The sequence below is a fragment of the Eschscholzia californica genome, unplaced genomic scaffold (assembly GCF_041429995.1).
Source record: "Eschscholzia californica isolate CP2 unplaced genomic scaffold, dmEscCali1.0.p SCAF_3, whole genome shotgun sequence".
NCBI lineage: Eukaryota > Viridiplantae > Streptophyta > Magnoliopsida > Ranunculales > Papaveraceae > Eschscholzia > Eschscholzia californica.
Window position 1 is genome coordinate 51,427,307 of NW_028238420.1, and position 12,230 is coordinate 51,439,536.

Genomic DNA, 12,230 nt, shown 5'->3' on the forward strand with positions numbered 1-12,230 from the left:
ATGCCCACCAAGACATTAGGTTTCAAGCTTAACAATTACGAGAAACTTTAGAAGAATTGGTGGAGACAAGTGATGATTCAAAAACAGTTTATGATGCCAAAAATATATTAAAACAAGACTTTGAAAATTTTGAATTCCTTTTGAGCATGGTTATTTGGCATAATATATTGTTTGCGGTAAACTCTGTTAGCAAAACACTTCAAGCTGAAGATATGGATATTGATGTTGCATTAGAGAAATTGAATGGACTCATTCGTTATCTTGAAGATTATAAAGAAGTGAGATTTGAAGAAGGCATGGTTGAAGCTAAAGAGATTGTCATTAAAATGGGAGTTGAAACAACATTTTGGGAAAAACGTATTATTCAAAGAAAGAAACAGTTTGACGAGAATGCGTGTGAAGATCCATCAATGTCACTTGAAGAAGCATTTAGAGTTAATTATTACATATACATATTAGATCAGACTCTTTCTTCATTTAAGAGCATATTCGAGCAAACTAGAAATACAAAGAAATATTTAGTTTTCTGTTTGAGTTAAAAAAGTTAAACTCCCAAGATGATGGTGATTTGAGATATTCATGTGTTCGCCTTGAAACCTTTTTCAAACAAAATGAGTCATATGACATAGACGGACTAGACTTATTTTCTGAACTGAAAATGGTGAAGCGTCTTTTACCAAATGAAATCAAAAGACCAACTGAAGTACTAAATTTTTTGAAAGATATGAAAGGTTGTTAACCGAACACATGAGTTTCTTATAGAATTATGTAAACGATACCAGTTATTGTTGCCTCTGCAGAAAGAAGTTTTTCTATGTTGAAGTTGATTAAGTCTTATATTCGATCTACTATGTCAGAAGAAAGGTTAAACGGGTTAGCTATAATATCTATTGAGAAGGATATAGCTGACAGTCTTGATTATTCGACTATTATTAGTGACTTTGTATTGAAAAATTTAAGAAGAACAAAATTTCAGTGATTGTAATTATCAAAAGAATTATTTTGTTATATAAATATGATGAAAATATTTTGCGGTACTTATCGTTTTTATGTAAATACATTTATACGTTTTACAATTTGGTAGAAAGGGCCACATTTTCAGACCTCGCTTCGGGCCACCGAAAAGTCAGGGCCGCCCCTGGAAAGGGATCAAATGTTTTTTTATATAATTTTTTGGGTTTTCTTTGATTAACAAGATTTGTAATTAAGGGTGATTTGATTAATGGAATTGCGTTGTCGATCAGGAACCTAACGGCACAAAATCCGAGTTCAGCCCCATGAAAGGGATGAGACAGTATTTTAGAGAGAGTTAGAGAGAGAAAATAAAGAGGAAAGAGTAGTCATTGTTTGGAGTAGTAATAACAAAAAGTATATTTGCCGTATCGGGTTGATACAGTAGCAGTTTTAATGACAAAATTGAATCTGGATTTTACCCGAAATATATTAAGGTGGGCAAAGAAAGCAGCAGCTTTTTTGCAGACTTTGCAGGTCTCGAAAGAAAGACGTTTATACTAAAAAACGTTTTCATATAACGTTTTCATATAACGTTTTAAGTTTCTTTTACGTGTAAACTGGATCACGTTTTATTTCGGCTAATTCTCATTTAACCCCTCAGATATTGACCAACTCACCATTTAGTCTGTTTCTTTTCCTCTCTCTTCTCGGGTTAAGTTGTATAATTAAAAAATACATTAGACGTCCCACTTTTCAATCTGTGAGCATTAACTAAAATTTGATGTGTTTGAATCCGATTCACTAGTGCTTTTTCTTATTTCCCTAATGGCCCCCAACTTTGTGACCAGCTTTCCGCCTGGCCCCCTACTTTACAAGAAATACCCATATGACCACCTTCCGTTATAACACCGTTACTCTCTCTCTTTCATTTCTTTTCTCTCTCCCTCAGCATGTTTTCTCTCTCTGCCACCTCGTTAAAACCAGCCACATCATCGTCTTCATCGGCAGGGTCGCCGGCCGGCCAAATTTCCGGCCGGCCAAATTTCCGGCCGGCGACCTTCAAACTTTTTTTTTTTCTCTCTCTCTCTCTTAAAAAAAAAAAAAAAAAAATTTTTTTTTTTTTAAATTCTCTCACCTCTCTCTCTCTAAACTCCGGCGAAGGGAAACCTTCGCCGGAGCTAGGTCTGTTCATCACGAACAGACCAGATTAGGGTCTGTTCGTGATGAACAGACCCAGATCTAGGTCTGTCCGTGAGGAACAGACCCTAATCTGGTATGTTCGTGATGAACAGACCTAGCTCCGGCGAAGGTTTTCCTTCGCCGGAGTTTAGAGAGAGAGAGGTGAGAGAATTTTTTTTAAATTTTTTTTTTTTTTTTTTTAGAGAGAGAGAGAGAAAAAATAAAAAAAAAAAGTTTGAAGGTCGCCAGCCGGAAATTTGGCCGGTCGGCGACCCTGCCGGTGAAGACGATGATGTGGCTGATTTTAACGAGGTGGCAGAGAGGGAAAACATGCTGGAGGAGAGAGAAAAGAAATGGAAGAGAGAGTTACGGTGTTATAACGAAAGGGGGTCATATGGGTATTTCTTGTAAAGTAGGAAAATAACCCTTTTTATTACAAGTATCTGATTCAGTAGTTACTATAGATCTTTTGCCACGATACATTTTTTGACATATTAGATATTTAGATTCCAAGAATCATTACATTATATGCAATAAATACATCAGGAATTGAATAAGAATTATAATCGTCATCATTCAAAACATCTTCCGACTCTAAAGCTAGAGAGACCCAACCCATATTCTTACTTTTACTTCATTTATATTGTATTTACATACAAAAATCATGGAGTAAATTGCTTCTCTTAGGATGTGATCCTAAATCCTAATACCTCCTTGACAAGGGTGTCTGACTTCTTCACCAAAGGGTGGTGAAGGGTGGTGGAGGACTCGCATAAAATATTCTACAATATCTCCAAAAAATAACTTTCGATAAGAATTTTGCTAATATAATTCCTAACTAGTTCACACTCTCTATAAGAATGACAAACAAATAATAAGGGTCACAAGCAAATCCCATTCAAAAGCAAGTAATAATGTTAAACTCCATTCACTTGAATAAGAATTGATTGCTGCTGAAAAGTGGAGGATCATTATATGAACAATCTGCAAGATTTTCATAACCAAAATCTATCACAAAGACTGCCAAATGTATATAAACTTTATATTTTGGACCCTAAATTGCTAACAAAGAAAACCAACTACAAAGAGAATCTGAGTCTCTCCACTGAAGAGTGAAAATGAGGAGCAAGGCCAGCGGAAAGTACATAGTACGCTAATGAACCCTCCCTGGGCAATGTATATTTTTCGTGAGCCGATGTCCTTTTATTTATCTTTTTTCTCTTTCTTCACCACTGGTTGCTTCTGGTATAAGACTATCTGACTCAGAATAGTTCCGTTTGTCATGATGCCAAGTACAGAACCCATGATCACTACAAATAAGTTAAGGTAAACATTTCATAGGATCGCAGGAAGTAGAATATAAATCAACAATATATGACGGTTTCACATTGACCCACTACTTGACTCTCTGGATCATTTGGCCTTCCATTACCAACATTCATTGAGATACACATTTGCAATAAAATATCAATAGCAATTGAGTGATAAATTCTCAAAGTAAAATGAAGAACTAACATAGGACGAGCTGGAGAACAATAGGCCTAACCGGTAAACCTAATATTGGTGAAAAAAAATTTGAGCCGTGTCCTATTGAGTTGACCCACTCTAAATGTCAATCGATGAAATCAAATGTACATGCAACTAATGAGGAAGGTTTCGGGTTATGAGCCTACAGTCAATAGTTGTTGGCCTGGGAGTTTCAGAAAGAAAGCCAGTGAACGATCTAGGCTACTTCAGAACTCAGATAAAGATTCAACTAGAACGTGGACAAACGAAAGGAAAAATCGTAAAGTTTAATATGAGATCTCAAGGATACTGCTTGTTGGAGCTTTCTCCTGGACGCTGGTAAAGACTCTCACTGCAAAAGAAAAAATTATGCGAAATGAGACAACTTCAATTGAAGAGGAATGAAATTATTAAATTTGAACTCACCCATGGATCCAGCAAAGTTCATCAAGCAAGTTAAGAAACTAAGTTCCCCCGTGCTTTTGTTCTGCTCAATAAAATTGATACAATATAATAACAGGTAAAAACAGTACCAATATCGAAACAAATGTTTCCTTTTTCTTTTATCTTACAGCTGGAAAATAAAACTTTCAAGGTTCAATTTACCTTTAAGTTCTCCCATATTTGTGGGACCCTAGCAAAGAAAAAGATTGCATGCTGAGAAGCCTGTTAAAAATTAACGAATTAGTTAAGACAAGAAATATACAGGCACCTAAACTTTTTATTTAGAACCACAGTGCATAAAATACAGGACAAAACTTGGTGGCATAAAGCCTGGCTATTCTTGATTCGACATTTAACGAGTGGGTAAGCACATTGAACCAACTCAACCAAGTATTCCTTCACTAAAAGAAAATAAGATTTCTGCCCGTCTGACATAATAGGCAGGAAAAACGACACGGGTAGAACAAAAGAAAAGCAACTCACATATAGAGCTTCGAAAAGCATGGGGTCTATCTGTCCAGCTAAGACGGTAGGTGCTAGTGCGCAATATCTGAATTAAGTTGTTGTAATGAAAAACTTGAGTACTTGACATAATATATCTACAAGAGGTCAAATTGTCATATATTATGGTTAAGAGGGTGATTCAATTCAACTACAAACCAAACACTGAACTTTCACGTTAACAAACAAGTAAAGGATACGCTAATGCCTTTATCCATGTTGTCATTCCCATCGGCTGAGAAAAGTAGTAGATGATCGCAACTAATATTATGGCTGCAACAAGCGAATGAAAAGATCATTGGTAAGCAGAAAAAAAAAATCAGATTTTGTAGCTCAGTTCGAACTAAATATTCCCGTAGTATCTTCCGAGCTGTACGCAAGGAAAACCATCTCACAAACTGTAGTCGAGATTTAAGTATTTAACTGAAGGAAACGTTCTATTTCAGTGAACTTCTTCAAAAGGAAACTATGCCATGTTGCCGTCCCTACCACCTAAACCATCCTTTTGCTCGCCAAATGGATAAACAGAATGAATTTAAGCTCAAATGATCTAGTAATGGACAACAACAAAAAAATTGGGGCCTGACATCAATTATGTGCTGTTAAACAGGGTTACCTACAGTCTTGTCCTACATCTCTTTGTGATGCACAATAAATTTTTGATTTGATTAAACAATGTCTGATATAATATGATAAGATCTGAAGATGTTTATAGAATATACCTTGAATTAAAAGGAATAGTAACTCTCCGTAAGCTGAAAAAGGAAGTCCATTATGAAGACAATATGCCAAAGCGATTGTATAGCCAACAACTTCAAGCTCAAAAGCAACCACACTAAGCCCCCTGACGCTACTATGCTTCAAAATTTTCAATATCTGCAACAGAGAAAACATATATAACATGCATAACCTCAAAGGACGAGAAATAAACAATTGCACGTTAAACATAAATAGACATAGTCATTACATCATTTTGCTTGTAGAGGAAACCTAACCCGTTAGTCTAGTACTTTTGTTGCTTATGGCTTAAAATAGGATTAATTTTATGGAAACAATGAGGCATTGACGCTAATTAACTGCTTTCTCCTAAGAGTTCACATAATCTTTGATAAAAACACTTACTTTACCAAAGAAACAAGACGACCCGCCATGATCTAACCATGGCAACTCCACCATGGAAAGAATGAGGCGTTCACCATGATCAAACCACTACTTCCTTCTAAGAATTCATAAATTACCATCCAATAACACAAATTTTTCATTTAGATAAACCTAAACAACCCTCAAATTCATTCATTCCCATAACCCAAACAGGAAAGGAAGATAAAGAACTGAACAAACAAAATTTAGGTGCTTTTACCAACTACCCATGATCCAAAATAATACTAAAAAAGATTTTAAACTTTCTACATAAAAATAACTCAGGAACATGATCTCTTTACTGGGTTCGTAATCAAAATTTAATACTACTAATCAAACAACAAGTGAGATTAATTAAAGGGGAAAACAAACAAGAAGAAATAGTTTGAATATTAAGGTTTGACTCCAAAATGAAGGAAGAAATTGGATCACCTGTGGAAGTTTGACTGTGGTAGAAGCAGCAACAATGCAATAACCTAGGATCTTAGAGATTAGAGGAAGCAAACAATCCATTTCTGGGAACTTGCCATTGCTCAACGATCCAAACGCGCATCCAAAATCAATTCCGAAAATCTCCATACCCACTATTTATTTAGATCGGAATTTTACTCAGAACCTGAAACCACCAGTTGGAGTAGTACGATTCTTCTTCTTCTTTTTTCCCGGGAAATCAGACGAACAAGAGAGAGAGAGAGAGAGAGAGAGGGGTAGAAATTTGGGAAATTGAGGTTAGGGTAATTGGCACTCTCAACGAGGATCAAATCGTTATAGTTTTAAGTTTTTTTCACTTACATGTACGGCGTGACAAAACGATACCCACAAATCTGGTTGCTATAGATAAGGGCCGTCTATGGGCGCTTCCCAAAACTGCTATAGGGACCTCTTCAGCAACCCCTTCTTCTTCTCTTCTTGGATTTGAAGGTTTACTTGAAAAGAGATAGAGAGCACTTGATGGTCGGACTGCCAAGTCCGACTGGGATGCCTATTGTTGTCGAGAATTGACTATGGTCGGACACTAACAATTTGAGAGACACTTATAGACGCTCCCTCCTTACTGGTGCCAATATCTTCATTTATTTAACGTGGGGAGTTTGGCCCGAGAGCTCCAGGGTTTTCTAGAGTTTATGTCAACAGGTAATTGGGCCGGAGGCCCAATTTCTTGTATTTTTTTTGTTAAAAAGACAACCCATCTTTTTAACTAGCCAGACCCCAAGTAAGTTATAAAAATAGGCTTGAAGGACATTTTTAAAGGCACCAACTTTTTAAGAGTCAAAAATATCCTTCATTCAATTAGAATTACCTAGTAATCTAACTAATAAATCAGGAATTTGAGTTTTTCTCATGAACGAACCGAGTTGGATTGTCGACGCCTATTAGAATTTCTGGGGTTTGAATCGATTTTGGCTATAAGATAGGTTGATGTTTTTAGGTTTTGGTGATTTAATCTATTTGCTTGTTGTTTGAGGAGGCTTTTAAGGGGTTTGATTTAGTTTTGGTTCTAAATTCTAGAGAGAGAAAGTTTTATATACTTTCAATGGAAGGAGAATTTGATAGTGTTTCAAAGTATAATCTAACTTCTTCATTGCTTTATTTTCATTGAGTTATGAATGATGGATGACAATTTGTTAGATTTGATGTTTATGTCCAAACTTATTTGTTGGATTTATATGAGAGTTGTGAAAGTATAGTTGATGCAAGCAATGTGTTTGATAAAATGCTTGAAAGAGATGTTGTTGCTTGGAATGCAACGTTAGTTGGTTATACAAGACTTAAGTTGGTTGAAATAGCTATGAAGTTGTTAGATGAAATGCCTATGAGAAATATTTTTTCTTGGACAATCATGATTGGTATTTATGTTCAAATTGAGAATTTCATGAAAGCTTTGGAAGGTTTTCGAAGAAATGTAAAATGATGATGCTAGAGCTTATAAAATGACTATTATGAATATGTAGGGGTTTTAGCTAGTTTTTCGATACAACATTCTGTCAGACAAAATATAATAATTTGTGACAAATTTCATGTTAAATTAATTCAAAAATTAATTTGCAAACCATTTGCATGGCATTGTAAGGTGTTTGCAAGGCTCTGCAAGGTGTTTGCAAGGCTCTGCAAGGTATTTGCAAAGCTTTGCAAGGGTCTGCAAGGTGTTTGCAAGGTTGTGCAAGGTATTTGCAAAAGTCATGCAAGGTGTTCGCAAGGCTCTGCAAAGTTTTTGAAGGCTCTGCAAGGTGTTTGCAAGGCTTTGCAAAGCAGTGCAAGGTGTTTGCAAGACAGTGCAAGGTGTTTGGAAGCTCTGCAAGGTGTTTGCAAGGTATTTTCTTAGACTAGGGTTAGGTTGGTCTTTTTACTGAAATTGAAAATTACATAATTGCCATCAGGGAGGTGAAGCCTAAAAAACTTTGACGAATCCTTTTTAACCAAAGTCATAATTTCTTAGGGAGTTTTGGCCACATTCCCGTTATTTCAACACTTTGGAACCACTTGGGCTACCAACGGTTGACAAAATGTAATCTTCTTAAATTGGCATTGTTTGGTCATTGTTTAGACTGCAACTTCCGTCCACATGCTTCTGCTTCCTCTACTCTTTCTCCTAACTCATTACTGGATACATTGTAACAATTCACTGGTCCGGGGCAATGAGATTACCACGAATTGCCATTTGAATGCAATTCTTTTTTTTTTGTTGAAAATTTGAATGCAATTCATAATTTTTTTTTTTTTTTTTTTTTTTTTTTTTATTGTTTATTTTAGTCAATCCGTAAAGATTGGTGTTGTTTGCCGATAATTTTATTGTTGATTTGGGACATCTTCTTACCAACCAACTTCTTCAACCATTTTCTTAAAATTTCTGATTTAAAATTAAAAGTACCTACCACCACCAAAAATGCTTTTAAGGTTAAAAAGTGAAAGCTCAGACGACTAAATATTGCCCCTATTGTGATCTCCAAGCTTCATTAGTGTGGAACTAGAATATACTTGGCGTACACAAAGGGGCTTCACTATGAAAAGAAACTTTTACTTCAGGGGTGTGTTTGAAAATTTTGGAATTTTTGTGTTGCCAAACAAACCCATATTAGCCAGCCGCCTACTTTTGTCTTCTTTTTTTTTTTTTTTTTTTTGTTGAAATTTTGTCTTCTTATTTACTCTCACTTTTTTTTTTTCTCTCTTCTCGTTGAAGTCCAGAAAATTAATTTCTTTATGTGATTAGTTTGTTGTCTCACATTGGGAAAGCGGTAAAAAGAGAAATGTTACTCCATTTGGTTAGAAAATGAGAGCAGACTACAACCCAAAAGCCGATATGGCCGACTCCTCCTGGTAATGAAAAAACAGTTTCACGTGTATAATATATATGTTGTTGATGTGGGTTGTTTAAGTAGCAATAAACAATCCAGCATTTTAGCTAACTAGTTAGACAAACTCAAATTAAATCGTTTGTTTTGAATGATTGTTCCACACTAGTCTACATCTTGGTCAAACTTGCATAATTAGTGACTTGTTCATAGATATCTTGGTCTTCGTCTTTCTGTTTAACCTGTATCAACCAAGTATAGCGAAAAGGATTCCAAAGAACGATCTGATTCAGGGCTACAATAAAACTTGGAGATAACTCAACTCTAAAGCATGAAATTTAGATAGAGCATGATAAGGATTTACACAAAAGGCTTGGGCATTGATTTCTATCTACTCCACCAGTTGAACAATATGTAAATGTTTCTCACTGCCAAGGTTGGGTATCTTGCAGCCTTATCCTCCTAGTAAGGAGGTGGTGGATAAGGTCCATGGTATTGTCCTGCAGATAAAGAAGTAGTCAGAAATATCATGTCAATCACTTGGTCCATGACAACATCCTAGAAAGCAACTCTAGTGCTCAAAGACATTGCTCAAGACAATGATGGTGGTGGTCGACAGTGGCGGTGGATGGTCGGTGATGGTGGTGGTCGGAAGTGGTGGTCGGAGATAAGATGAAATGAAGAAGAGAGAAAAGTGTTGCTGCCCCAGAAAATTTGACAAATCTCATAATTTTCCTTTAAAATTTTGTACGAAATTTTTTTCTGGCAGAGGCCTTAACTTTGAAAAGAAGCAGCTTCTCTAAGCATCTCTTGAGCAATTCAGTTGCTTTCTATAATCTGCTGACTGCTGTAAAGATTAATTGCTTGCGAAATTCGACAATGGGTTAACTAGAAACCACCAAATGAAATTTTATAAAAGCAAATGTCCATAAAGAAGCAATCTAAAACTCATATTTCTCGGTGATCGACAATTATCGAATATAAAGTGCAAGAAAGTTACCTGATGTATAATAGCAAGTAGCTTGTAATGGAGGATATGATTGTGTAGGGTAGGATGTAGTTGGGTAGGGCTGAGGAGGATAACCAGTTTGTTGAGGGGGAGGAGGGTAAATCGAAGGAGGATAGCTCATAGGATTAGGCATATAATATGGGTAAGGGAACGGGTAGGCAGGGTAAGGCCCCGGGCCTTGTTGTACAGAGCTGCCATATGGAGGGACTTGTGGCGCTGACGGTCCAAAGCTTGTTACCTGTTTCTACATTTATACAAAAAGAATTCATCTAAGCATAGTTGTCATGTTAGATGCAATCCAATCTAATAGTCCTGGACTACCCCCGCTAACTTGTGACTAGCACTACACCTAATAGTCCCGTTCGTACTAGCCTGCTAAGCTCACTGATGTGACCTTGTAGGATATGACCAACTACTTTCGTGACATAACCAAGACACTATAAGGGTTACAAGATAAATCAGGGAAGCATATAATATAATACAATAAGGTAGTTTTATGTTGTGTAGTGCATTTGAGGATGGCACGCTTACTTGCATGACGTGGGTTTTGCCTACTATATGTCCTTAATCCTCATGGTAGAGAAAAAGTCCTATGTAAAATTCTTGATCTAGTCGAGTTGGTTGGAGAACCTAGGACTGAGTACAGCTACTCAAGTCGGTCAAGCAGGGAACGACTGTCCGACTAGTCAAGAGCAATAAGAGACTTTAGTAACATAGAGACTTACATTAGCAGCATCTGCGTAATGCAATATAACCCGAGTTTCTCCCGTGCATCTACATAACAAGAACACAAACTTTAGATTCGATGATTTGACGAGCAAACCTTTTTCTTTCTAAACGAAGCATAAGTTTGCATTTCTTTAACCTGCCAGTTTTACTATATATCGGCCATGGGTTATCGTCGTAACCATGGGAAAGAACTTTGTGAAGTTGAATCCTGAAAACACCATTAAAAGATGAACCAAGTTAGAATCTCGTTATTGTATATCATGTTCTGGTTTTCAAACTTGGGTGTGACATTGATTAATCAGAAATCATGTAACATGAAACAAAGATAGTTATATACTTTCCGCTCCCAATGAAATCGTCAAAAGTTAAGGTATTACTGTTCCAGACAGCAATTTGTAGTTCTTGCAGACCTTCAATGAGAGTAAAGATGAACTTCTGTTGAAAGGTTGGGTTCTTTCCTCCATCTTATAGAAACAAACAAACCCAAGTCAAGAATTGAAGAAATGAATAGATAAAACAAAACTAGTTATGAAAATGCAGGTAAAATTTGAAAGAAAAACAGAGTAATTAATGGTGGTTTTGAGAAGATTTGAGGGTCTGAGATCAACCTGTACATGTCCTGGTTCTAAATTTTGTGGTTCCATATTCAAGACATACATAAGGATCTTGTCTTGATATCCATTCTGTATCTTTTAACCTGTTACAACCCACAACTATACCCACAAAACCACAATCAATATACAACAACAAGAGAGATAGAGAGAGAAACAGGGGAGGGAGAGAATGGTGGTATTACTTTACCTGTGACTTCAAGGGAATGGCCATGAATTCCAGGTACATTCATGGATGGTGGAGTTTGGTATGGGAAGGAAGATGGAGAAGATTGCATCTACCTTCTGATAATCCTCCCAAACTTCTTAATTTGTTGGTGAGTTATATGCAAATTATTTTGTTTGATTAGAGACTTTCAAAATTTGTTCATAATAGAAAAAACTTCAAATGTGATTGAAAAAACTTTGGCCTGGTTATAACATTTTCTATGCTCTTTTGGGGTCAGTATTCTTTTAAGGAAATCTGTGGCTTATGCTTGTTTTATTGACTGGGTCAACTAACATGGATTATGAACTGTTATAGGAGAGGTGTTTTAATCTGAGCCGTCCATGATCTGGTGGCATGCATTTCTTCTCATCAAAAGATTGTCCTTCAAAATACTCTTAAAAACCCAAAGAACCCCTGTGCTGAGAGATGATCTTGAGTTAAGCATGATGATTGCCCTTGCCCTAGTTCTAACAAGGTAGGAAGAAAATTTTCACAATACAAATCACTTCAGCCTTCAGGTGCATGTTTAGAGATGACCTAGAAGTCATATATAGAGATCGAAAGGCAACATCTAGCTGGACGCATGCATGCAGTTCACCTGTTCCCGTCATGGTTCTGCTACTATCTTAAGAACCCTAAACCCATAAATGGTGAAGAAC

At 36.4% G+C, this 12,230-nt stretch overlaps 2 protein-coding genes across 4 annotated transcripts; both read right to left on the reverse strand.

Moving 5' to 3' along the window:
• Positions 1-3,060: 3,060 nt before the first annotated feature.
• LOC147551578 (Mannose-P-dolichol utilization defect 1 protein) lies at positions 3,061-6,687 on the reverse strand. Its single transcript, XM_086669701.1, has 8 exons — positions 6,157-6,687; positions 5,307-5,460; positions 4,785-4,857; positions 4,567-4,633; positions 4,246-4,305; positions 4,066-4,126; positions 3,950-3,991; positions 3,061-3,443 (listed from the first exon to the last, which is right to left on the reverse strand). Exons 1-8 carry the CDS (start codon positions 6,301-6,303, stop codon positions 3,337-3,339), a joined length of 711 nt encoding a protein of 236 aa, XP_086525827.1. The 5' UTR covers positions 6,304-6,687; the 3' UTR covers positions 3,061-3,336.
• A 2,353-nt stretch (positions 6,688-9,040) lies between these two features.
• Positions 9,041-12,206, reverse strand: LOC147551579 (16 kDa phloem protein 2-like). 3 transcript variants are annotated; one of them, XR_015236696.1, is made up of 8 exons: positions 11,554-11,853; positions 11,361-11,465; positions 11,090-11,216; positions 10,889-10,960; positions 10,749-10,797; positions 10,015-10,267; positions 9,379-9,514; positions 9,041-9,256 (listed from the first exon to the last, which is right to left on the reverse strand). XR_015236696.1 is itself a non-coding variant. In XM_086665121.1 (7 exons), exons 1-7 carry the CDS (start codon positions 11,639-11,641, stop codon positions 9,477-9,479), a joined length of 732 nt encoding a protein of 243 aa, XP_086521247.1. In that variant the 5' UTR covers positions 11,642-12,206; the 3' UTR covers positions 9,041-9,476. The 3 variants fall into 3 exon arrangements, 2 of the variants coding, with proteins under 2 accessions (XP_086521247.1, XP_086521248.1); XM_086665121.1 differs by having other exon boundaries at positions 9,041-9,514; positions 11,554-12,206; XM_086665122.1 differs by having other exon boundaries at positions 9,041-9,514; positions 10,015-10,261.
• Between the last annotated feature and the right edge of the window lie 24 nt (positions 12,207-12,230).

Excerpts from the sequence above, each read along its gene's own strand:
- LOC147551579 (XM_086665121.1), bottom strand. The coding sequence starts at position 11,641 with ATGCAATCTTCTCCATCTTCCTTCCCATACCAAACTCCACCATCCATG. Across the intron at positions 11,466-11,553 it reads CCATTCCCTTGAAGTCACAG|TTGTGGGTTGTAACAGGTTA; the intron begins GTAAAGTAATAC and ends TTGTGGGTATAG. Across the intron at positions 11,217-11,360 it reads TAGAACCAGGACATGTACAG|ATGGAGGAAAGAACCCAACC; the intron begins GTTGATCTCAGA and ends TGTTTCTATAAG.
- LOC147551578 (XM_086669701.1), bottom strand. The coding sequence starts at position 6,303 with ATGGAGATTTTCGGAATTGATTTTGGATGCGCGTTTGGATCGTTGAGC. Across the intron at positions 5,461-6,156 it reads CCACAGTCAAACTTCCACAG|ATATTGAAAATTTTGAAGCA; the intron begins GTGATCCAATTT and ends TCTCTGTTGCAG. Across the intron at positions 4,127-4,245 it reads AAATATGGGAGAACTTAAAG|AACAAAAGCACGGGGGAACT; the intron begins GTAAATTGAACC and ends TTTATTGAGCAG.